This window comes from Eumetopias jubatus, unplaced genomic scaffold (assembly GCF_037043125.1).
Source record: "Eumetopias jubatus isolate StellerSeaLion01/CBP00866 unplaced genomic scaffold, mEumJub1_p1.0 scaffold_17, whole genome shotgun sequence".
Lineage (NCBI taxonomy): Eukaryota > Metazoa > Chordata > Mammalia > Carnivora > Otariidae > Eumetopias > Eumetopias jubatus.
The window spans coordinates 35,673,036-35,700,066 of NW_028274823.1; the positions used below are offsets into that span (position 1 = coordinate 35,673,036).

A 27,031-nucleotide genomic window follows, 5' to 3' on the forward strand; every position below is an offset into this window, starting at 1 on the left:
TTTTGACTGAGCCAGCCAGGTGCCCTGCATTAGGCGTTTTTATTTATTTAATTAATTTATTTTTTAAAAAGGGTTTATTATTTTAGAGAGAGAAAGAGGGAATAAGCAGGGGGAGGGGCAGAGGGAGAGGAAGAGAGAATTATAGGAGTTTTTAAACATTGTGATTAGAAGCAGTAATATTATATTCTTTAGACTTACCTGGCACTCAATGTCAACATCATTGGTAAGAGGAATACTGTGGTCCCTAAAATGTCTATGTAATGCTGAGTTGTTTGAAGGTGGTTTTTGGGTGCACCTAGATGGCTTAGTTGGTTAAGTGTCCGACTCTTGATTTTGGGGCTCAGGTCATGATCTCAGGGTTGGGAGAGATTGAGTCCCATGTCAGGCTCTGTGCTGGGTGTAGAGCCTACTTAAGATTCTCTCTCTCCCTCTCCCTCTGCTCCTCCCCTGCCCCCCCCAAAAAAAAAGAAAGAAAGAAAGGTGGCTTTTGTAGAGAATGTCGGCATGCATGGTATATCAAGAAGGGGATGTGAGTTGTAAAAAAAAAAAAAAAAACAAATTTCAAAATCATTACATCCAAATGGTTGTTGTCTTTTAAGTAGTCTCTCTGGTAGGTTAGACTTACACCAACAATGCTGCTATTGTGCAGAACATGTTGGAGCTCCTCTTTGAGAGTTGCTTTCTTTTAAATAGCCTCACTGGTGACAAATCATAATCAGCATAATCAGGAAGCAGCCACAAATCTTCCAGAAATAAATCCGGTGAATAAGGCGGGTGATATTACTTCTGGTCACAAGCAAGGAACAATCTTAAATGTTCTAGAGGAAGGTTTTAGGAGTGATGGGCAAAGAGAAACACTGAATGGTCAATAATGTGTGGATGGATTCTGAGGGCATGCTTGTTTTTTTTTTTACTTCAAATTTTTTATTGTTATGTTAATCACCATACATTACATCATTAGTTTTTGATGTAGTGTTCCATGATTCATTGTTTGTGCATAACACCCAGTGCTCCACGCAGAATGTGCCCTCTTTAATATCCATCACCAGGCTAACCCATCCCCCCACCCCCCTCCCCTCTAGAACCCTCAGTTTGTTTTTCATAGTCCATCATCTCTCATGGTTTGTCTCCCCCTCCGACTTACTCCCCTTCATTCTTCCCCTCCTGCTATCTTCTTCTGGATTAGGTTGGTTGCTGTATAGAACTTTTCATAGCCCAGATTTTCCTTCATGCATCCCAACAATGTAGTTTAACATATTCCTCTGACCTCTGTCACAATTTCCACAAATTGGCAGTTGGGGTTTTTTTGGACAAGACTTCATAGGTGGTTATGTGTTCTTCCATCAGGGGCATATAAGGTCTAGTTGTCTCTCTATTTGTAGTGTTGCAACCATTGATCCTCAATGCATCGCCTCCCTAATTCTAATTTGGTTATTTCTCCTACTATTTGAATAGTAGTTGTTGTAGGAAAGGCAGGACAAATGCTTGATTCATTCCCTTCATTTACAGTTTTCAAAATAATGAGTTGGTTCCCTAGCATCCTTGAATGATGACTCATTTGTTTGGACATTACAAATATTTGATATGTTTCAGCCCACTAAGTCATTTAATATTTCCTAAGTTTTTCCATGGATGTTGTTACTGTCTTGTTTTTTTCCTTGCTAGGATATGTGTCTCCGGAAAACTAGAAATTTAGGGAAATCCGGAACTGGATTAATCAAGTGTACAGGTGCTTTATTAGGGCCTTTGTGAGGTTTTCACTTATAGTCCTGTCTCATAACTTGCATTTTGTACTTGAATGTACTAACCCAGGGGCAGGAGAATTGCCCTTTTTAATTCTACAGGAAAAATCATGTGTGTCTCAAAAGGCTTTAGTCTCTTCCAGGATTTTTAGAAGATTTTACAGCAGGAGGAAAGAATGTTTTTAGAAAAAAAGATTTATAATACAGTCAATCCTTGAACAGTGTGGGAGTTGCACAGTCCCCTATCGGAGCCAGCCAGGTGCCCCTCTTGTGTAAATTTTGACTCCCTAAAAACTTAACTACCTATAGCCTATGTGGACCAGAAGCCTTACCAATAACATAAACAATCAGTTAACACAGATTTTGTATGTTGTATGTATTGTATACTGTTTTCTTAAAGTAAGCTAGAAAAAAGAAAATGTTAAAATCATAAAAGTACATTTATAGTATTTAATTGTATTCATTTACACACGTACTGTATTTGTTGAAAAAAGTCCGCATAAGAGTGGATCTGTGAAGTTCAAACCCATGTTGTTCAAGGGTCAACTGTAATTTCAAGTAACTAGCTTCAGATAATACTAACTTTTAGAATCTTGGGTTTTCAGAGAACATTTAAGATTTTCATGGTTATAACTGTCAAGTTGACCTTTCCTTGAAAACCTTATCAGACATACGGTTGGAGACAGCTTTAGATTCTAAAACAGTTTTCTAAAACTTCAAACTCAGTCTTTCCTACAATGTAAGGAACATATTCCTGGCTTCAGAATTTTCCAGGAAAATAAATTCAGTATTTGTATCAGTATGAGTTTGTAAGCTTTTCTATTTTTAATAGAATTTAAAGTAGTTGTTACAGTGAAAGTATAAGATCGTATTTACTGAGTTTTATAGTTTACAGAACCTTTTTCATCTCCATTATCACTTTTCATCAGCTTCACAACAACCCAGGTTAATATTAAATAATTATGTTCTGACAGGGGCCTATGCTAAGCCTTTACACGCACTGAATATTCATTTAATACTAGCAATCCCATGAGGTTGGTTCTCTTATTATTCTTAGTTACAAATAAGGAAGCTGGGACCTAGTGAGGTTAAGAAACTTGCCTGTGTCTCACAGCTGGGAGACAGAGGAGTCAGGGATTGAGCCCCAGCTCTTAACAACTGGGCATGTATCCATATTGCCCCTATTTTGCAGATCAAATAAATGACCCCTTGGAGATATTGAGAGACTTTTCCAAAGTTGCTTAATTGATACATGATGGAGTCAGGACAAGAAACCCTGACTCTCCCATCTGCCAAGCCAATGCACTCTCCAGTGGGCCCAGAGTGGAAGTGTCCCAGTCAGCAGCCCTGATGTCCTCAGTCCACTGCTGGAGCTCCCTGGAATGGTAACAGAGCCAGAAAGGTAGGAGTCAGGATTTGGATAATGGAATTTCAGTTTGCTAGGAATGACCTCGCTGAGTTAGCACTAAATTAGGACAGTATGTGTCTAGAGACTGGAACTGGTTGATATTTGGTAACCCAGCCATATTCACATTGTTCTCCATGCATGGATTCTTAGGTAGAGGAAAGTCTTCTAGACCATTTACTGAGCTTTCTTCTCTACTTCAATGCCATGGTTTCTGTGATATTCTCAGAAGCCAGGTTTCCTTCCTACAGTTCACGTCGTAACAGCAGTAGCTGCTGTTTATTGTGTGTTTATTTTGTTATACATCAAGTATTCTGTTGAATACATTAACATTTTTACAGATTTATTATGTCATAAAAGAGGTTCAAAAGCATTTGCCAGATCATTCTCTACATAGTACTTAAAGACACGGAGCATTATAAATACAGCTTGACCATCTGATGTACTCTTCTCCACTTGCATTCTCCCCCCTGCTTCTGGGACATAACCACCTTAAGTTTGGTGACTGTCAAGTCTTATGTGTTTTTTTTTTTTTAATATCGCTAGTCATATATTTACCTCTAAGGAATATGTTTTACATATTTACATAGTTTTACAAAAATGGTATTTTATTGTGAGTAATCTCTGCTACTTGTATTTTTTCATTCACCATTGTATTTGTAAGAGTTGGTGAATGTACCTCTGGTGAGTTTTTAGATTTTCATTGCTGCTATTTGAAAAATTCATTGACTGTATCACTGTTTATCTGTTTTCCTGTTAATAGAATAGTGCTGCTGTGAGCAGTCTTGTACATGTGTCCTTCTGCACAGAGTTCTTTAGGGTACATGTATCCAGCAGCAGAATTACTGTGTAGTGGAGTATGTACATGTTCACATTCAGTAGATATTGCCAAATTGTTGCTTACAGCAGTTGATTCAGCTTATACTTTCTCTTGCAGTGGCTGAGTTTTCATTTCTCTGCATCCCTAAACAGCAGTTGCTGTCATCAGACTTTTGTATTTTTGCTCTTTATTGAATGTTAAATATTACTCGTAAGCTTTTTTATATGAATTTTTTTTTCTAATTTGGTGTAAACCTACCAGTGTCAGAATCGAGATTGAGCCTAAGAGAAGTAAAATAACTTGTTTAAGGTCATGCAACCAGAAGATGGCTGAGGCTGGATTTGGATTAGGAGATTAGGATTGGATTAGGAGAGCCAGTACCTGTTCCTTTGCAGCTCTCTGCGTAAGGGTCTTGCCACCAACACTAGCAGAGCCCAGTTGATGTAAGGACTAATTATGGAGTTCTGCGCTTTATGTCCTGCTTTTCCTTTCATTTCCTCATCTCACTGTTTCTTGAGAAATTCCATCAGTAGCCTTCCTGTTTTTAGTAAACTCTTTTAAAGGATTTGTTACAAAAGGATTAATAAACTTAACGGCAAGCCTGACTGTTTGGCCCATTTGTTTTTTGGATTTTTAAAATTATTATGGGGCGCCTGGGTGGCTCAGTCGGTTAAGCATCTGCCTTCAGCTCAGGTCGTGATCTCAGGGTCCTGGGATTGAGCCCCGTGTTGTGCTCCCTGCTCAGTGGGGAGTCTGCTTCTGTGTGCTAAGTAAATAAATAGAAATAGAAATAAATAGAAAGAAAGAAAGAATGAAAGAAAGAAAGAAAGAAATAGAAAAATAAATAGAAAGTCTTTTAAAAAAATAAAATTTGGGGGGCGCCTGGATGGCTCAGTCGTTAAGCATCTGCCTTCGGCTCAGGTCTTGATCCCAGAGTCCTGGGATCGGGCCCCGCATCGGGCTCCCTGCTTGACGGGAAGCCTGCTTCTCCCTCTCCCACTCCCCCTGCTTGTGTTCCTGCTCTCACTGTGTGTCTCTCTATCAAATAAATAAAAAAAAAAACCTAAAAAAAATAAAATAAAATTTTTGTTATATTTACAAAACAATACCCATTTATTAGCTTCTAGTTTTATAGGTCCAAAGTCTGGCATGGCGTGGAATTCTCTGCTCGGGGTATCACAAGGCTGAAACCAAGATATTGACTACATAAAGTTCCCATTTGGGAAAAACATCTTCCAAGGTCATTTTTAATCATTGGCAAAACTCAGTTCCTTTTAGCCATAAGACTGAGATCACCATTTCCATGCTGGCTATCAACCAGGGGCTGCTCTGAGCTCCTAAATGTCACCTGCATTCCTTGCTACATGGTCCCCTCTGGCCGTGATGGTGTGCTGGTCAGTTCTTTCTTACTCTTTGAATCTTTGACTTCTTCCTCTGCCACTTGGCAGGGAAAATGCTTTGTATATATATAGATTTATTATTTTAAAAAATATTTTGGTTGGCTCATACCTAGTATCCATGTTTCTCTGTCAGTGGATTGAGAGTTGACTATCCTGATCCCAAGAGAGTCATAGTGGAGAACCTCTTCCTCTTTCTGATTCAAGTACCTCTGAGGATATGGCACTGCCATGCTGGGTTGTGTTCCCAAATGGACTGTAATTTCCTTCTGTCATCATGTATGAAAGAATGAAAACATCTAGGCAGCAAAGACATGGAATATGTAGATTCATAGAATAGTATCTCTTTATAGCTAAAAGCCACTTTTCAGAGCAAATGTGACTGAGCTTCTGTTTAGCAGTTTGGCCAGAGATCCCATATCATTAGATTTAGAACCTCAGGTGAGCTAGATTGTTGTTGATAGTGACTCCTTTGGCTCTTTTTTCCTTTTAACTTTGTGTTGTAAAGTATAGCAAATAGGCAGAAAAGCGTGTGTGTGTGGTTCTGATAGATTATTGTTGTTTTTACTTTTGCTGCTATTTGAAGAATCAAGTAGATGAATGTTCTGTTATTATTTATGTATGAATCACTGAGTTTTCGAAAACTGAGCACACCATGGAAGCAGGGAAGAAACAGAGCATTACCTGCACCTTATTAGCCCTCTTTGTGCCCCTTTGTAGTCACTATCCATCCACTAAGGGTAACCTCTGTCCGACTAATAGTAACCCAAGTTAGTTTTGCCTGTTTTTATGCTTTATTAAAAATGAAATGAAAAAGTGTATATTCTTTTGTGTCTGACTTTTCTCACTCTGCCTTGAGGTTGTGAACTTCATTCATACTGTTGCATATAAACAATGGATTATTCATTCTCTTTGCTAGTCTAGTATTCTGTCACGGTTCTTTGGTTCATTTTAATATAGCATTGTCAGTGTTTTGCCATGATCTGTGTTTTAGCGTGTTTTGTGTATGTTCCTACTTTATCTCTATTTTTAATTAATTTTTTAAATTTTTTTAAGATTTACTTATTTTAGAAAGAGAGTACGTGCACATGAGTGGGCACATGTGGGCACAGGGGAGGGGCAGAGGCAGAGGGAGAGAAGCAAACTCCCCACTGAGCACAGAGCCACGAAATCATGACCTGAGCCTCATGACCTGAACCGAAACCAAGAGTCAGATGCTCCATCGACTGAACCACCCAGGCACCCCATCTCTTATTTTTTAAATGGGGCTAAAGATAAAGGATAGGAACTAGAGTGGTAGGATATTCAGGTGCATTAAAATTAAAGCAGAATATTGTAGAGCTGGCTAACCTGAGGGAACTTTTAAGTTCTAGATGGAGGCCATGATCTTAGTCTTCATAATCTTTGATCTGAGGGCTGTTTTTTTAAACCCAGAATATTGACCTGATTGTGAGTAGGCAAATCAGATGACATTTAGACTAAAAATCTGGTTTTGATCTCACACTCACATTTATAGTCTATGGAAATAAATCTTAATTTCTCCAAACTTGAGTGTCCCGGTGTGTCATTTAGTTCACATATTATAGAAATCTGAGCTTCGCAGTCCAAATAACTAAGGAAACTGTAAGGACTAGTACCTCTGGAATTGAGGCTTTTAGAATCTTCAATTAGTAGAAAAGGAAGGCACCATCAGTACTCAAGTTTTACCTTAATATGAGTGACCTGAAGGTCACTTTTTACCCAGCAAAAAGTGCTTTTTCTTCAAGATTATTTATTTGAGAGAGAGAGAGTGAGCACAAGTGGGGGGCAGAGGCAGAGAGAGAGAGAGAGAGAGAGAGAGAAGCCGACTCCCTGCTGAGCAGAGAGGCTGATGCGGGATTCGGTCCCAGGACCCTGAGATTATGACCTGAGCCAAAGGCAGACGCTTAACTGACCGAGCCACCCAGGTGCCCCTCTGCTGGATACTTTTAAGAGCACCTGAATCCCTCAAGTAGAGTGAGGGGATGTCTCAGGACCCCAAGCAAAGCAAATCTGGAATTGAACTGCATCTTAAGTAAGAAACTGAGAGGACTAGTTAAGAACCTGAAAACTTGGCTAGGAGGCTATTGCTAGTGAATATTGAGTACATTTGATCGCTTTGTGACTAGAAAAAACTTAACAAGCACTTTCAAGGCTGTTGCTTGCACACTCCACTAGGTCTGTCTGATTCAGGCATTGAGGCATGACATCTTTGATCAGGACTATGCATCTGTATGGGGCTAAAGACTGGATCTAAGAATGCTATCTGGTGGTTCTCTCTAGCTACCCAACTTAATGAAAGGGACTCTTCCGATGCCAGTTCAGCACAGCCATTATAATGACTCAAGGAAAGAAAATATATAAAGAATGTGTTCTTTTTTTTTTTAAGATTTTATTTATTTGACAGCACAAGTAGGCAGAGCGGCAGGCAGAGGGAGAAGGAGAAGCAGGCTCTCTGCTGAGCAGGGAGCCCGACATAGGGCTCCATCCTAGGACCCTGGGATCATGACCTGAGCTGAAGGCAGACGCTTAACCGACTGAGCCACTGAGGCACCCCAAGAATGTGTTCTGCCACAGTTTCATCTCTGTAGATTAAATACAGCAACCCATTTAGTAGTGTAAGCAGGAACAACAATAAAGGTTGTTATATGAGGATTTTAGGATATTTCTAGTCAAGATGCCATTCTTGGGGAGACACCAATCATTAGAATTCCATCTCCGAGTCTCTAAATGGCAGGGTTTTTATTAGCAAGGTAGTACTTAGAGATTGTGACCATTTGCTTTTGACTTGCCTAGTTTACCCTAATTGAGTTATTAAATTTCCTAAGAGATCTCCGTGGTATGTATGTATGAATGTATGTGTGTGTGTGTGTGTGTGTGTGTGTGTGTGTGTATGTATACACATTGCTTGAGACTTATAAAAATAGCATTGCATCCTATTTTTACCAGTCTAGATCAAATCCATGAGATTTCACATCACAAATTTAATGTTTCAGCCAAGAATAGTACATTTCTTTCCACAAGTAACTTGGCAAGTTCCAAACAGATCCCTCAGTGACTTTCTTCAATTAATTATGGAGCACATAGGGAATTAAAAATTAAAGTAAGTGTGAATGGAGGCCATGTAGATCTCATTTTGTCCTATAAGTGCTCATAATACCTACTATCTCATAGGGATTTTAAGGTGTATAATTTTCATAAAGGCCTTTAAGTTCCTGAGGGAACATTCTCTGTAGTTTAAAATGTTATTAATTTGTATTCTTCTTTCCTGTTTATCCAGCTTATGTTCAGACATAGTAATTAATCATTATGTATGTTAGCTAGAACTCTACTTTATAGCAATGACTTTAAAACTTTAAAGTCCACATATTTTTCTTTTTCTAAGAAGTGTTTTTCTTCCTTTTCAGGTAACAAATATACTTTAGAGACTAGACCAAACCAAGAAGGCATTGATGTAAGACAGGAGCTACTGAAATTCCATTCTACTTATTATTCATCCAACTTAATGGCTATTTGTGTGTTAGGTCGAGGTAAGAATCCTTAAAATTTTTCATAGACTTGGATAATCTTAGGTTTTCCATTTGGCTCTTTCAAAGTATTGGGAGAAGGATATATGGCCTTTTATCTGCTCAGAGGCTTTTGAAAATGATTTCCTTGTTGGAGAAGGAACAAGGGATTTTGTTTTTAACTCTGTTCTAAAAAGGAATATAGATGATTTAAAATGGAGACCTGAGAAAAATATAAATTACTAGTAGGTACTATAAACATATAAAAGCAAAGAAAGGAAGTATAAAGGGAAAGATTAACAGATTTGACCTTGTAACAATTCAGAAAACTAGGAATAAGATTTAAAAGGCAGATGACGGGGGAAAAAAAGGCAGACGAGACACTGGAAAAATGATTTGCAATATAAACAAAGGTTTGACTTTTTATTTATTTTATTATTTTTTAATTTTATTTTTTAAAGTTTTTAATTGCAGTTGGTTAATATACAGTGTTATATTAGTTTCAGGTGTACAGTATAGTGATTCAACAATTCTGTACATCACCCAGTGCTCATCACCACAAAAGTGCACTCCTTAATCCCCATCACCTATTTCACGCATCCCCCTCAACTTCCCCCGGTAACCATCAGTTTGTTCTCTGTCATTACGAGTCTGTTTCTTGATTTGTCTCTCTCCTCCCCCCCCCCACTTTGTTTTGTTTCTTAAATTCCACATATGAGTGAAATCATATAGTATTGGTCTTTCTCTGATTATTTCACTTACCCTTATACTGTCTAGCTCCATCGGTGTTGTTGCAGTTGGTAAGATCTCATCCTTTTTTATGGCTGAGTAATATAATCCATTGTGTATATACACCACATCTTCATTCATCTGTCAGTGGACACTTGGGCTGCTTCCATATAAAGGTTTGACTTTTTAAATGCAAATTAAGTAAGACAATATAGTGTTTCCTCCTGTTAAATTACCATAATTTTGTTTTTAAGTAATACTCATTATGGTGGAGCAGTGCCCTTTTGTATTGGTGATGATGTATACCATTTATGCAGTTGTTCTAGACTTTCTGGAGAACAGGTTAACATGGTGCATCACCCTTAAAAAGTTTGTTTTTGGGGCACCTGGGTGGCTCATTCGGTTGAGCGTCTGCTTTCGGCTCGGGTCGTAGTCCCAGGGTCCTGGGATCAAGCCCCTCATCGGGTAGCCTGCTTCTCCCTCTCCCTCTGCTGCTCCCCCTGCGTCTGCTCTCTTTCTCTGTCAAATAAATAAATAAAATCTTAAAAAAAAAAGTTTGTTTTTACTTCTGGAAATGCAATCTAAGGAAATAACCAGAGTTCAAAGAGTTGATGCACTAGGATGTTTCTGTCAATATAGTATTAGTGAAAAGTTAGAAACGATCTGATTGTTCATTAATAGAAGATGGGTTAAATAATGATGTTATAGCTATGTAATAGGGCATCTTATAGAAAATTGCATCTCTTCTCTCACTTTCTATTCTCCTACCTCCTTTACTTTTCTTTACATTTATTACCACCTGAAATACTAAATATTTATCATTGCCCACCATACTAGAAAGTAATTTACTTGAGAATAGAAGCTGTTTTGTTCACTGCTTTGTCCCCAGTGCCTGAGTTAGTGCTTGACACATCATAGGCACATGGTAAAATATATATTGAATGAATAATTCTATGACAGTGTTTTAATAACATGGGAAAATATTCTTAATATGTCCAATGGAAAGCAAAAGCACTCTAAAACACTATGTGCTATATGATCCATTTGGGGATTTATAAAAAATTATAATAGACATATATGGTATAAACATAAGATAAAATAGAAAAACATACTAGAAATTTAATGTGATATAGTAGTTGAGAACTCATGCTCTAGACTCTTACAGCTTGAGTTTGAATTCCAGATATACCACCTACTTAGCTGTGTGGCCTTGAGCTAACAGAGTTACTTCAGATCTCTGAACTCTAGTTTTTACATTTTTAAAATGGAGGTATGCTACCTCATAACCTGTTATGAGGTTTAATCAAGATAATGCAGAAGTGTTTAGCATGGTACCTGGCACATAGCAAATGCTCCATAAACAGTAGCTACTTTTAAGCATCCCATAAGCATAAGATTATGAATGACTTTTGTTTCTTTCTTTTTACATTTGTTGTTAGTTTTCTACTTTTGGAAAATGTTACATTTGTAAGTAGAAAATAAACAACTATATATATTTTAAGTTGGTAATAGGAACCAGGATATAAAATGGGTCCAAGGAATGAAGCCAATGAAATAAAAAGTGTTTCTATAATTCTCTGTGCTTGCTAACAGTAGCTAGTTCTAGAGTGTTAAATATCACTTGGTATTTAGAGCCTAGTCCTGGGAATATTTTTGTCTGTGTTGTATTGAGATGAAAAACACTTGATTTCAGTAAGCACTTACTGGGCAAGTGATAATGACAACAGATGATTCAGGCAGCAGGCCTGCCTTCCTTGTTCCCTGTTTACTGGAAGTGACAGAGTAAGTGTCTAAGAGAAACAGATGTTTGAGTTCCCTGATTGCATACACATCACTCTCCTAGAGTGACTGACCTGTGCTGAGTTCAGTGGACTTGATGAGGGACCTGGGAGAGGTGTCCTTGCAGCACAAGAGGTATGAGGAGGAAACAGGATCTCTCAGAGGATTAATAGAAAATCCGCTCCTTCTTCTAGGATGAGGGGAGAGAAAGAATAACCATGTGGAAGGATCTCTGTCACAAAGGGACAAAAAGGTTTTTCTCTGTTCTCCCACGGGATCATCCCTCTAGTTGTGGCAGCACTAATTACCTGGAAACTTGGCAAGTAGGTAACTATCGAGTACAGACACTGGGATTGCCAAGTCCTCACAATGTAACGACGAAAGGGACTCAGTCCCCTGATCTCCAGTAGCGCACTGCTTAGTGGGGAAGACAGACTGCGGTATCAGATAGCTGCTGTACCTTTGAAAAGCTACACTGCGAACTTACGCTTTTAGGGTAGAAATACTCGAAAGGCACACCTGGTAGAACCTTGCTCTAAAGGGCCTCACTGTAGCCAGCACCTCAGGTTGATAAACCTTTGTTTACTGCCTACCTTGTTTCAAGTCACATGTTCCATCTGTGTATAAAGATATCTCTGCCATCTCTTTCTCCAGATACACCCACTCCATTCCTGAGTTTACTTGTCATTTAACAAGCAGCCACTGGTCTGCCTCATATTTGGCTCTGGACATTTTGAGGTCCTGCGTACATATCAAAAAAATTGAAGGAAAAATATGTATGTTTAATAAGTAAAGTGCAAATGCCCATATTCATAGGCCTAAAGGAGAATTTCATACTATATAAAGGCAAATCTCAAATAGTGATTAAGTGCTCTCTAAAGAGTTCATGGAAAAGTTCAAAATGGGTCATAGAATATCAAGGGAAATTTCTTACTTGATCCAAATGCTTCCTGACAGTAACAGGTGATGAATGTTTATACCATTTATAAATAACCTGTTCTTGAGGAGACAGAATCAAGGTAAGGGGTTATCTTGTTTATAAAAAGATAACCTTTTGGGCACCTGGCTGGCTCAGTCAGTAGAGCATGCCACTCTTGATATCAGGGTCCATGAGTTCGAGCCCCTTGTTGGACGTAGAGATTACTTAAAAAAAAAAACCAACAAACCTTTTTTCACTTTTTAATTTTTTGAATGATGGAAATATGTGTACAGGGAAAAAATTTATCCCACATAGAAAGGTATAAAGTAGAAGTCAAGTTTTTCTCTTTCCTCCCATCCTGTGATGACAATGCCCTCTCCTCAAAAATCTCACCTTAAGTCATTTCTTGTTATACTTCCAAAAGTGGGATATTGTTAATATACTTAATATACTTACATAGTAAGTATATTACAAGTGTGCCTGTTAAAAAATTGAGATTGCCTGCAGTTTTCACTTCATAGGGCTTTGAGATACTTTTGTATCAGCACATAGAGATCTCTCCCTTATTAATGACTGCATAAAATTCTAATGGATAGACATTTCATAATATTCACATGCTCATAGATGTTTAGGTCATTTCCAGTTTTTGTTATAAACAGTGCTGCAGTGAACATATTATACATCTTTATAAGCTTTTCAAGTATAACTCTTTATAAAAGAATATAGGTAGGCAATAACATAGAATAACCTAAGTGGCCATATCATTCTAACAACAATTACAAGTCTTTGAATGAGTTTGGCACATCATGATACAGAATCCTATAATGTTAGACCTTGGAAGAGACTTGGGATTATCTCACGCAGTGTTCTCATTTTACGGAACCTGAAGTGGTTAACCAGGTTGTCCAGGTAGTCAGTTGATATGGTTGGGGGAGCCAGGGTTAGGATCCAGGTCCTCTAGTCTCCCCATCCAAGATGCTTTTTATCATTTTGTACTCTTTCCCCACAGCATCACTCACAGACTCTAACATTTGACTTTTAACAATGGGCTTAGATTGTGTCTATTTATAATGTTATATAATATGTTATAATCTATCAGCTGATGGTTCAGTATGTGCCTGTTGGCAATTGTAGATCAAATAGTTTTCCAAATGAAGCCAATTATTCTATTACTGTCTTTAATACGTGTTTTAAATTTATTGCAAGACAACATTTGTGAAATAGTTTTTAAACTGTAAAGAGCTAGACATGTGTGAGTTATCATCATTATTGGTATTGCTTAGCTTTAGAAGTTACACAGGCACTGACAGGATTGAACCAAGTGCTTCAACTTCATCAGATGGAGCTTTAAAAAACTCGTAGATTTTCTTTTTAATAGTCGGAAGGTTTTTCAGGACATCCTAAGGTTTTGTTTAGCTTTATTGAGATATAATTGACATGTAACATTGTGTAAGTTTAAGGTAAAAATTATAGTGATTTTATATATGTATATATGATCTTAAGGTTTTAAATACTACCTGTCATGTTATGATAGTTTAAGTTCTGTTTTCATTGTCTGTTTTCTTACAGAATCTTTAGATGACTTGACTAATCTGGTGGTAAAGTTATTTTCTGAAGTTGAGAACAAAAATGTCCCACTGCCAGAATTTCCTGAACACCCTTTCCAAGAAGAACATCTTAAAGTAAATGCATGTATTTCTAATATTTTTTTCTTTTTTAATTCATGGACATAATATATGCCTAGTTTACTAAAATGTAGATGAAAAATTTTGAAAGGCTTATTTATACAGGTTTTTTTCATCCTTTTTTTTTTTTTAAGATTTTATTTATTTATTTGAGAGAGAGAGCACGAGTGGTGGGGAGAGAGAGAGAGAGAAGCAGACTCCCCGCTGAGCAGGGAGCCTGATATGGTGCTTGATCCCAGGACCCAGAGACCATGACCCAAGTCCAAGGCAGACACCCAACTGACTGAGCCACCCAGGCTCCCCTATTTATACAATTTTTAATATTTGTTTGAATAATTGAATCAGTTTCACATTTATTAGGGATAATGTTTCACTGAAAAGATATCAACAGATACCTGATCTTTGCATGCTAAAAGTAGTTTTGATAGTTAGAGCCTTGATAAACTGTAGAAGCTGTTCTCCAGTGCCAGAAGGCAAGCATATTGAGCTGCACGGTCGAGGGGACCAGAAATGGGCTGTGCACCAACGGTAATGAAAGTCCACTTAGAGAGAGCCCAGGCCAGTTACTCTTTGTGGTCAGTACAGTTTTCTCTGACAATTGATTCTCTTTTGATTTGGGGATTTTTCCATGAAAATCTGTATTCTTCATAGTTTATAAATATTTTATTCAGTAGGAGTTGATATAGCTAATCTTTCTTGATTTTTTTTTTTCCAGCAACTTTACAAAATAGTGCCCATTAAGGATATTAGGAATCTTTATGTGACTTTTCCCATACCTGACCTTCAGAAATACTACAAATCAAATCCTGGCCATTATCTTGGTCATCTCATTGGTCATGAAGGTCCTGGAAGTCTGTTATCAGAACTGAAGTCAAAGGGTAAGTCTTTTGGGTACCAGTTTCTGAGTGTAGTACCCCACATCCTTTTACTCTGGCTCTCATTTTCTCCTAGATTTTTGTGTGTGAAGGAGCATTTCTGGGTAGGTTGGTCTGGGGTCTGTGGGAGAGTGAGGTAGTAGTTATTAGTGTGCTTTTGTTCTTTTTGCTTTGGGTTTCCCCCTCCCCCATAATTTGTTTTACCCTTCAGAACTGTGCAGTGAAGTTTAGATTTTTCAAGATACTGTGCTACATGTTTTAAATAACAGAGAGGTTCGAAAGTAAAAGCTCACATTAGATATTCTTTACCATCTCTGAAATAACAGTATACGTTATTTATTTGCCTGCTCTTATCCTTCAGACCAGAGGGTGTACTAGGATCTAGTCAGCAGATAATTTCCAAAGCGCCTCTCAACTGAGGCTCTGCTTTTATGTAACACTTAAGCATGGTAGTCTACTCTTGCCTGGGAACTGACTTGAAGAGTCCTGAGGAACCTCCCAACCGAAAAAAATCCCATCAGTCTTCCACAGTGTCTGAAATGGTTTTTCTGAACCCATTTTTTCTGCTCTTCTCTGCAAGTGGTCCATTCTAATATCTTGGGAACATATAGTATAAATTAAAAAGAACATTCTTTTTTTTTTTTTTAAGATTTTATTTATTCATTCATGAGAGACAGAGAGAGAGAGGCAGAGGGAGAAGCAGGCTCCAAAGAAGCAGGGAGCCCGATGCGGGACTCGATCCCAGGACCCTGGGATCATGACCTGAGCTGAAGGCAGACGCTTAACCATCTGAGCCACCCAGGCGCCTTAAAAAGAACATTCTTTGTCTTAAAAGAAGCCACACATACGGCCCTGTTTTGATTTCCTTTGAATGTTACAGGCTGGGTGAATACTCTTGTTGGTGGACAGAAGGAAGGAGCCCGAGGTTTTATGTTTTTTATCATTAATGTGGACCTGACTGAGGAAGGATTATGTAAGTATTGACCTTTTTGGTTTTTTAATGAAAATTGACTTCTTATGATACATTTTCTAAAATTTCTTCATGCTGTGGATCTGTTTTATGTTGTAAAGCCATAAAACCTTTAATTCGTATAATTATCCATTTTATTTTTCATGCACAACTTGGCCTTCATTTCATGAATGATTTTTCCTTCTTAATGACCTGTCATTACGTTGCACTTGTGAAATGTGTACTTGGCTTTTCATTGGCTCATTAACTTCCCCAAAGTCCTTTCTGTCACATATCCCAGACCCTGGAGGGCCCTGTGTGGGGGACCCTAAAACCAGTCTCTGGTTTCTACTCACCTGACTTTACCTTAGGAGTGAGCTCACTGCTTTCATGGATTCAAGGACTGAATGGTTTTTAAGTATGCCCCTTTTTTTCCAGTACACGTTGAAGATATAATTTTGCACATGTTTCAGTACATTCAGAAGTTACGTGCAGAAGGACCTCAAGAATGGGTTTTCCAAGAATGCAAGGTAATTTTGTTTCACCAAAATTTTTCTTAAGGAAAATTTTCAGAAAACATATGTGAATTAATTTAAATGTAAGGCTCGGTGAAACTTAAAAGTTTGGGGGTTTTTGTTGTTATTTAAACTCTAAAATCTTGCAATGCGTAGTAGCTTTAGTTAAAGCTTAGTTGTACTACTCTGATTGGCTATCTGGGGCACAATTAGGGCTAAGGCATCAAGTAACCTTTTTTTCGGAGGGAAAAAGAAATTGCTTTTCTGTCCCTCAGAAGAAAGCCAGCAGTTTCTTGAGCTTATATCTATCAGGGTGGACCTTACTGTTTGCCTGAAGCTTCAGGAGCCTCTGTTGTTTTCAGATCTGCTGACAAAAATCTACAATGAACTTTCAAAGAAATTGTGAATTGTTTTATATATGATTGGGTTCTTAAAAGTGATTTTATTATTGTTGTATGTATGGAAAAGCCTGGCTGTCCCTTACTATTTTTTAATAAAACAAAAGTTCTCTGTCTTTCAGAATTTTATAATTATTATTATTTTTTATTTTTAAAGATTTGAGAGAGAGAGAGAGCACACAGGGGAGAGGGACACAGGGAGAGGGAGAAAGAGTGTTTTAAGCAGACACAGGGCTCAATCCCACAACCCTGAGACACGACCTGAGCCGAAACCAAGAGTTGGATGCTCAACTGACTGCGCCACTAAGGCGCCCCTTCCAGAATTTTAAAGCCTTGTTTTAAATGTTTTATAAAAATGTGTGCTTTATATTTAAGGCCTATTGAGATTCTGAAATGTATTTGAGGATGAGAGAAATCCTTTTTACTTAGGTAAAAGTTTAAAGGGATACTCTGCTTGTGGAACCTAGGACAGGAACTTCTAATCTGGGTGCAGTTCTCTGAATGGATCAACAAAATGATCATCTGTGCGACTGTTGATCTTGCAGGTTCTTCCAGTTTTCCTAATTCTTTGACTAATAGTTTCAATAATTTAGGCTAAAGAATCATACTCTGTTTTGGTTATTTTCATTCATGTTCCGTACATTTCTAAATCAAGCATAGCCTATTTTTTCTGATAAATGTGGAGTAGAAAGTCTATAGTGCAGACTAAACACTAAAGAAAGAACCTTTTTTTCTTTAATGTATTTCTAAATAGTAGTTGACTTATGTATAATTGGATTAATTTTCCATTTTAGGACTTGAATGCTGTTGCATTTAGGTTTAAAGATAAGGAGAGGCCACGGGGCTATACCTCTAAGATTGCAGGAATATTGCATGTAAGTTTGTTACTTTATGCATACATTGATATGTAGAGTATTTTCGTGATCCTGCATATATTACCTTTACTACTACATGAATGATAAAAATTGAAGCTGCAGTATAAAACTTTAGACTTTGTAGCAACCAGGCAAACTTTGATGCCAAGCAATGCTTAAAATCTTAATTTTCATCATCCTAAAAATTATCATCTATAATATTTTTCATACAGAGGCATTTTGCTTCTTGGATTTAAATATTTTTCAATTCTACAATGTGTCAATTGCTAATTATGTGAAAGCTGTACAGATCATCTACTTTTCTCCATTTCTGTTGCTACCACCCTAGTCTGAGCTACCATCATTTCTTGCCTTGACTATCATTATAATCTCTTACCTGGGATCTCGGTTTTCCCTCTTGTTCCACACTATAGTTTATTATCCCAGTCTTGGTAATCTTTTGAAAACCAAAATCAGATTGTTTCTCTTCTCTGTGTCAAGTCCTTCAGTAGTTTCCTGTCAGAGTTGGAATAAAATCCAAAATGTCACGTTGGCCTACAAGATCTGGCCCTAGCCTGTCTCTCTAACCGTGTTCTATATAACTCCCTAGCTCATCCCTCCCATTCTCATTCCCCTCCAGCTCTACTGGCTGCCTGCCTGATCTTCAAGCATTAAGTTTGTTCCTCCCTCTTAGTACCTTTTACATTTGCTGTTTTCCTTACCTGGAACTCTCTTCTCTCTTGTCTTTGCATGACTAGGTTCTTACCATTTGGTTTTCCACTTAGGTGTTTCTTCCTCACAGAGACCTTCCCTGACCTCCCAGTCGTGCCCCGCCCCTTTTTAATTCATAGCACCTATCACTATAATGACACTATTTGTTTACTGTCTACCTCCCTCCCAATTACAGTATAAGCTCCTTGGGTAAAATAAGTGAAGGGGATTAAGAGTGCACTTATCTTTTTTTTTTTTTTAAGAGTGCACTTATCTTGATGAACACTGAGTAATATAGAATTGTTGAATCACTGTATTTGTACATCTGAAACTAATATAACACTGTGTTAACCATACTGGAATTAAAAACAAAAAACAAAAAACTTTAAAACTCTGGTCACTCCCTCTCCTAACTTACATGTTCATTGTTGTTTAGTATTTTAGTTCAGCCTTGAGTCTTAATCCCCAAATGAATTACTGTTATTACTAAATGTATTATTGTATGCAAAAATAAAAATATAAGCTCCTTAGGGAGCAGGGACATGATCTGTCTTGCCTGGCACAGAGTAGATACGCGTTAAATATTTGTTGAATGAATGAATCAGTCTGTCTCAGTGTATTGGAGGTTGCTTTTACTAATAAAAAGCATCTTCGACATTATTTTTCTTCCCTACCCAAAAATAAAAGCCATTACCCCCACAACAACTTTCTAAATGCTTTTCTGATTTCATTCATAGAAATTTGAGAGGAAATTCTGTTTATAAAAATGTATGTACTTTATATTAAGAATCCTATAGGTGTCAGCATTTCACTATCAAGTTTTCTTCATTAACAAGTATTCAGTTTTTAGCCAGAAATATTACACTTTTCCCTGAAAAAAAAAAATGTGATTTTGCTCTCTATCATGTAAATGTATTTGGGGATTAACTGCAAAACATTGTACAACAGGAAACTGCTTCAAGTGTGGTAAGAAAGAAAAAAATTTTTCCAGTGGAGTAAAATTTAATTGAAGGAGGATGTGGGGTGTGTGTGTAAAATAATGGATTTAATGCGTTAGAGATTTGTTTGCTTTAATAAGTTAGACTCTATAGTAGCCTTGCATATTTTATTTATCTATCGATTTTCCTTTCAATAAGTATTATCCCCTAGAAGAAGTGCTCACGGCTGAATATTTACTGGAAGAATTTAGACCTGACTTAATAGAGATGGTTCTCGATAAACTCAGACCAGAAAATGTCCGGTGAGTCACTCTACATAGATTTTACTGCTACATACTAAATTTTCAATAATGATTAGAAGCTGGAAATTTGGAATTGTGAATAAAAGGCTTTTAAACTTGTTATCTCACATAATTAAAGTAGAAAGAATAGTATAATGAAGCAATACCAAACATCAGCAAATCAGTACGTGACCAGCCTTATCTTTAACCACCCCTCTCCTCACTCATCCTCCCTCCACTCTAGATGATTTTGAGGCAGGATCTCTAAAACATGAAGACTTTTTTATTTTTTAATTTTTTTTTTTAAGATTTTATTTGACGGAGACATTGTGAGAGAGGGAACACAAGCAGGGGAAGTGGGAGAGGAAGGAGCAGGCTTCCCGCCGAGCAGGGAGCCCGATGCGGGACTCGGTCCCAGGACCCTGGGATCATGACCTGAGCCGAAGGCAGACGCTTAATGACTGAGCCACCTAGGCGCCCACATGAAGACTTTTTTAAAAAACAAAACAAGAGGTGCCTCGTTAGCTTAGTCGGTTGGGCATCTGACTCCTGATTTTGGCTCAGGTCATGATCTCAGGGTCCTGGTATTGAGCCCTGCATTGGGCTTCATGCTCAGAAGGGAGTCTGCTTGAGGATTCTCCTTCTCTCTCACTCTTTTTCTCCCATTCTCTCTCTCTAAAATAAATCAGTCTTAAAAAAATAATCATAATTTCATTATCATGACTAAAATGTAATAATAGATCATCTTAACCTGACTTCATCCTAACTCAAATACCCGAGGTGTCAGATTACAAATCTGGCTTCATAATCCTAAACAAGTGAGGGACACCCTCTTTTTTCTTAAGTAGAAGTATTACAGTCTCAGAATCCTTCTCACTGACCAGTGATTAACCAAGAGATGAAAAGTTGAAGGAGCTCTTATAGTGACAGAGATATTCTTATTAGAGGAGGTTCAGCCCTAAAGAGCTGATGAACTATCCCATGATATTTCTGCCTCAAAATTGAATTTCATCCAATTTTTCCAAAGTGAAATAATACTAGGAATATATTTAAGGGGCACATATTTTGCATTTTTTTATTTTTCTCCTCTGTCCAGCACGTATTTCCAAAATTCTCCTGGGAACTTGGAGATTGACTAAATATGTTTTTTGGAACAATCATTTTATGAATAAAATAAACAATCTGGTAGAAGTTTTTGAAGAAGAAAAATCCTTCTGAAGGAACTATTCCACCAAAGTCTTTTTCCTAGTTACCATTGTACTTTTCCAGACATGTACTAGCAACAAACGATGGGAAGATTAAAAGAAGTATTATTGGTAGTTTATTGGTGATAAATATGATAAAATGACATAGAACTAACTCTACGTACACATTCTATCAATGCCATTTTCCTAGTTTGGGTATTTTACTATAATTAATGTAAGAGTTAATTAACCATTGAGGCAACTGGGTGAAGAATACATGGGACCTCCCTCTATTATTTTTGTAACTTCCTATGAATTTGTAATTATTTGAAAATTGAAAGAAAAAATATTTACAATAGCAGCAAAAATGTAAAATAACTAGGAATGAATTTAATCAAAGATAAGCAAGACTTCAACACACAAAACTACAAAACAGTGCCAAAAGAAATTAAAGACCTTGTTAGGAGACTTGCTATTAAATTCTCTCCAATCTGATTCATAGACTCTGTGTAATCACAGTCAAAATCCTAGTAGCCGTTTTTCCTTTTAGTAATTGGTAAACTGATTCCAAAATACCTATGGGCATACAAAGGACCTGGATTATCCATAACACACTTTTTTTTTTTAGATTTATTTATTTATTGTAGAGAGAGTAAGAGCAAGTGTGGGGGGGGAGGGCATTGGGAGAGAGAGAGAATCTCGAGCAGACTCCATGCTGAGCCTGGAGCCTGACAGGGGGCTCGACCCCAGGACCCTGAGATAATGACCTGAGCTGAAATCAAGAGTTGATGCTTAACCGACTGAGCCACCCAGGTGCCCAGCTGTAACACTCTTGAACATAAAAACGAAAGTTGGAGGACTCAAACTGTTGGATTTGGAGGCTAACTATAAAGCTATGTTAATTATGATGTTCATTGGCCTGAGGATCAAAAAGAAATCATTAGAATAGAACAGAGTCCAGAAATAGGCCCACACATTTCTGTGGATGTCTTTTTTGTGTGGTAAAAAAAACACATAATATAAAATTTACAGTTTTAACCATTTCTAAGTGTACAGTTCAGTATTATATTCATATTGTTAAATATATTAATGTTGTTGTGAAGCAGATCTCCAGAACTTATTCACCTTATAAAATTGAAACTGTGCCCATTAAACAAGTCCTCTTTTCTCCCTCTTCCCATCCCCTGGTAACCACCATTCTACTTTGTTTTCATGAATTTGACTACTTACATACCTAATATCAGTGGACTCATACAATGTATCTTTATTTCACTTAGCATAATGTCTTTAAGGTTCATCTGTGTTGTACCATGTGACAGGATTTCCGTTTTGCCAAATTAAATCTACAGATACAGCTATAGAGTCTTGGCCACATCCCCTGCTTAAGTCATAAGTAAATCTTTGTTCAGGAGGAGTTCTTGCTGAATCCATGCAGGTCCTAGGATAATTGTCTTCTTGTCTAAATGTTTGGTAGTCTGACAGTTGACTAGACTTTTGTGAGAGGTCAGTGCCTAAACCACTGGCTTATGCTTTTTTAGACTCCACTCCTTTCCCTTTCTGAAAATTAGAGCATTTGTCCATCTCCATCTTCTGCCTCTTCTCCTGTCCTCCAGTGTTTCTAAAAGTTGGTGGGCAGTGATCCTACCTGGGATTTGTTGGTTGCCTAAGCATCAGAGAATGTGAATGATCTGCGTTGGAGATGTGAATTCATTGACTTGGTTGGCTCACTCATTAATCCTGGCCTGGGTTTCAACCCCCTTTTTTTCTGTTGTTTGGTTCATCTTTGCAGTTTAAAGACCCATGTTTTTTTCTTTTTTAAAAGATTTTATTTATTTATTTGAGGGAGAGAGCGAGCACAAGTGGGGGGAGGGGCAGAGAGAGGGAGAAGCAGGCTCCTCCCTGAGCAGAGAGCCCGACGGTGGGGCTCGATCCCAGGACCCTGGGATCACAACCTGAGCCGCAGGCAACTGCTTAATGGACTGAGCCACCCAGGCACCCCGACTCATGTTTTTTCTAAAAACAATATAAATAAGAGGTCAGTGGTCCTGTCATCTGCCAACCTGAGACCAAAATGTGTATCACATTTTGCTTTAGGTCGTGTGTCCTGTTGGATTATGAGGTCCTTCCAGGTAAGAATGTTTTTTTCAGATTCAAGTTACCAAGGGCTCAGTAAAAGTTGGTTGACTTCTCTAAGCTTTTAGCCTAATCTTCCTTGATTCCTTCTTTCTTTAAGAAACCCTTTTAAAAAGTGTTTTTTTAGCATTTTTCATGAACCTCAATTTCTTCAGCACTGTGACCTTCCTGTCACAATTCTTTTAAGTTTGGCTTTGGGTCTCATCAATAGATTTTTTTTGTACCTTCTTTCTTCTTTGACGCATGTCTTTTGAAAATATGATTTGATATCATGATATTGTAGAATTCTTCTAGTGGAAGGATAGAGTTCATCTACTTAGAATCCTTATTTAAAAGTAATGAAACTGAAGCCCAGAGACTTGCCTAATTTAGATCTTAACTGTGATTTTGGCAAGATCTCGAAGAAAATAAGTCAGAGTATTGACCAGAATCCAAGTTTCTGATGGCCAGATCTGTACCCTCTCTATTAATTGTTTGAATTCATCACAATTACCTGTGAAGCCTCTCCTCATTCTTGGATGTCTTTCCACCTTTGCTCTCTCAGGGATTATTTGCAAAAATCTCATGAGAATTCATATCTGGGGAGCTGTATTCCCTTTTAATGTCTATAGTCAGGATACTTATGTTTCTGAATGAGTCCTGTAGAGCTTCAACAGCTGTTCATTTCCTCTGAACATTTCTAAATGGCTGACTTGAAGCCAGTGGTGGGCATTCAGTCTAGCCCACTGTTTCACTGTTGCAAGTTTCGGTATACAAAGAAAAGTTCTTTTTCTGTCTTCTTTCTAAGGACCATGTTAGTACCATATCAGCAGCCAGTTCTTTGTAGATAGAATTAAAGAATAGCATTGTCACACACACACACTTAAAAAAACTCTTCAAGACTATTTTTAAGCATAATTAGATTTCCAGCAGATAGTCTAAGGATGTAACAGTACCTGTGCTAGTTTTTCTCAGCTGTCTGCAGTTAAATATATTGCGGCTCTCCGTGGCATACTTAGATTATTGTGCCTTCTCTTCTTTTTTTCCTAACTTAAGTCTCTTGTGCTTTCACACTCTGGTTTGTAGATTTCTATGTAGGTCTGATGTGTATATACTCTGTCTCTTCTGTTATTCCCCTTGCTTACCTTTTATAATTTATTTTTAAATAGTCTTTCACTGTATGTTTCAGTTTTAAATTCCTCAGTGGTATACTAGTTCTTGTTCTGCAAAGGTATCCCTCTTTGTCAGGCCAGTATTTGATGTTTGCCTTGTTTGAGGGAACTATGTTTATTTCATATTTACTAGCGTAACACTTCAAATGTTACCCATCCACTTTACTTTGGTATACAGCTGTCTAAATCCTTTAGGGTTGTACCTAACCAATCGCCTCTCTCCTCCCCCTTTTTAACCTGAGCATTACTGAACAGCCTCCAGTGTCTGTTGCTTTCTGTGTCCTAGGTCATCCTCCAAAGCACCTGGCAGCCTTCCCTGAGTTTATTCATTTTCTCTCTCAGGACAGAGTTTAAGGTGCTCTTGTTTCAGGGGTCGTGTCCACTGCCACATGAATGCTTCAGTGTTCACAGTCATCAGTAGTTTGTACATTATTCTCATGTGTGGGCCATCATTCAGGGAGACCAAAGCCCCCTATGTAACAAACTTGTCCAAAATCAGGCACCTCATGGAAGAGAAGATGGGAATACCATCTGTCTGCCAGGTTATTTTACATCCTAACACAGTTTTCAGAGTTCTCCTTGAGAATCAGTCCATTCGTTTTGTAGGAAGTCAGCAAGAGTAGAAGCACTTTCTTGGGCTGAGTCTTAGCAGGCTCTGTCATGTATTGAATGAATGTCCTTAACAAACATTATATATCCTTCATGTGGCCGCGTGAGTTCTATACACACGCCATGTATATATACCCTGCAAAAGGAATTCTCAAAATGCCAACATGGATCACTTCTTCTAGACACGATAACATAACTCTTCCATCCATTAAGCCCTATGATTCCTCCCTCTGTTTCTATGGAATATATTCTTAAGTGGTCAGAGGCAGCTAGGCCAGATCAGGAATACCATATCAGCAGCCAATTCTTTGTAGATAGAATTAAAGAATAGCACTGTCTCTCACACACACACAGTTAAAAAACTGGCAAATTAGAAGATAGAGAGGTGTTTCTTGGTCTTGTTTCCTTTACCTCTAGAAGCATGAAGGCCAATGTACATGTACTAGATGTATTTGATGGTAGTCTCTGTCAGGAAAAAAACCATAGAGCACAAACTTAGCAAATAATAATAGCGTGTTTTTGGTTTTTTGGATCTCTGGATGAGCCAACAAGGTTTGGGGCGGTGGGGGGGTGGGTAACCATTTTTGTTAACCCTGGGCCTTGGCTGTTCCTGGATGGAGTACTTTGTTTTGCTTTTTTAAAGACTATTTTACAACTGACTTTGTTCCATTTTTTTCCCTAGCTACTCTTATTTTAAAATTTTAGTCAGTAGCATTACCCACAAGAGTCCTGCATGCAGTTTTTCACATTAAAAATGAAGGGCTCCAACCAAAGGGTAACAGAGACCACAAGCAGAAACCTCTATACTTGGTTGCCTATTTTGACTAAGTGTTAGTGGATTTACTGGGTCTTAGAGGCCCACCATGTTCTTGGATATTATTTATATTTTCATGAGTAATGTTCTATAAATGCATGTATCCAGTGTGAGTTTATGGTGTCTGTTTTTTCCACTTACCTTTAGGGTTGCAATAGTTTCCAAGTCCTTTGAAGGAAAAACTGACTGCACAGAAGAGTGGTACGGAACCCAGTACAAGCAAGAAGCTATACCAGATGAAGTCATTAAGGTAGGATTTGCTCATCTGTGAATAAACTTGATGTGTGAGGGACACACAAGAGCATGAGCTCTCTACATTAACCAACTCACGGCCCAGAGTATGGAGAGGGATGGCCCACGGCTGTCTGTACTGTCCTGAGCAAAGTGAACAAGGAGATGGAGAGCTAGAGCTTAGGTTTTTGCATGAAGAAATGGCACTGTGGCCACCTTCTCATGTGTCTGTTAGATCAGCAGGGCTGAAAGCAGACTCCCAGACTCCCAGCTTCATGCAGTCAAAGATCACTGAAGTCCAAAGTACACAGAGAAGCAAAGGCACCAAAACAGGCAAGAAGAGATGGAAGTAGAGAGCATGAAAGACAGATACAAGGGCTCCAAAGGCCTCACGGTCGTGCTGTATATACAGGTGGGAACAGTCTCTGAGATTCACACTGTCTTCACTTTAGGAGATGCTGTATTTTATGCCTCATATTGTCTCATTGCTCCTTTTGTCTGTGTAAGGGAATTAGAATTTGTTTCAAAACAGGTGTGTTTAGATAGTATGTTACCCCATTCATCAGTAGTCCAGATTTTGTTTTTGAGTCTTATCTACTTGTTTAGTATTTTTTCTTTTTTGATTTTCATTGTCACTATATCTTTGAGATTGTATCCTTTATTCATGGGAAGACACCAGAAAGCCTTGCTCTGACTAGAGTCTAGTTAAACTTGAGTAATGGACATTTCTTAAGTGTACCCGTGTAATACAGAAAAAAGAAGAAATAGTTTAAGAAAATCATTGCTGGTACTTCTCTGACCTATTCACAGCACAGAAGGAGATCACGAGCCCTTTCGTGTATGAAAATATCCATCTAGCTAAACTGTGAGGAATACTGATCTCCCATGAATTAATCCTAAAACAAAAGAGAACCCCTGTTCACCAACCTCTGATGACAACAAACCTGCCCCGAATGGGAATTTTTTTTAAAAGATTTTATTTATTTATTTATTTATTTTAGAGAGAGAGAGAGAGAAGAGTGTACAAGTGGAGGGAGGAGTGGGTGGGGAGAGAGGGAGAGGGAAAGAACCTGACGTGGGGCTCGATCTCACAATCCTGAGATCATGACCTGAGCCTAAACCAAGAGTTGGATGCTTAACTGACTGAGCCACCCAGGCACCTCCTGAATGGGATTTTTTTTTTTTAAACAAATTTATCTGGGGCGTACCTGGCTGGCTCAGTTGGTAGAGCATAAGACTTGATCTCAGGGTTGTGAGTTCAAGCCCCATATTGGGGGTAGAGCTGACTTAATTAAAAACAAAACAACCCAAATTTATCTGGGAGTTTAGCAGTGAAATTATTTACTACGTATTTCCTAGTCCCTACTATTTAGCCATTCGGGAGACCT

At 38.0% G+C, this 27,031-nt stretch overlaps 1 protein-coding gene across 4 annotated transcripts in view; it reads left to right on the top strand.

Moving 5' to 3' along the window:
• The window catches only part of IDE (insulin degrading enzyme), a 98,447-nt gene that overhangs the window by 37,275 nt on the left and 34,141 nt on the right, over positions 1–27,031 (top strand). For 3 of the 4 annotated variants that reach the window (XM_028098436.2, XM_028098438.2, XM_028098437.2), the window contains exons 5-12: positions 8,790–8,912; positions 13,885–13,997; positions 14,716–14,878; positions 15,756–15,848; positions 16,263–16,354; positions 17,532–17,612; positions 19,439–19,542; positions 25,560–25,662. In XM_028098436.2, coding sequence (XP_027954237.1) covers positions 8,790–8,912; positions 13,885–13,997; positions 14,716–14,878; positions 15,756–15,848; positions 16,263–16,354; positions 17,532–17,612; positions 19,439–19,542; positions 25,560–25,662 — 872 coding nt within the window. The remainder of the gene's footprint in view (positions 1–8,789; positions 8,913–13,884; positions 13,998–14,715; positions 14,879–15,755; positions 15,849–16,262; positions 16,355–17,531; positions 17,613–19,438; positions 19,543–25,559; positions 25,663–27,031) is intronic. The other variant, XM_088019793.1, reaches the window with a different exon arrangement.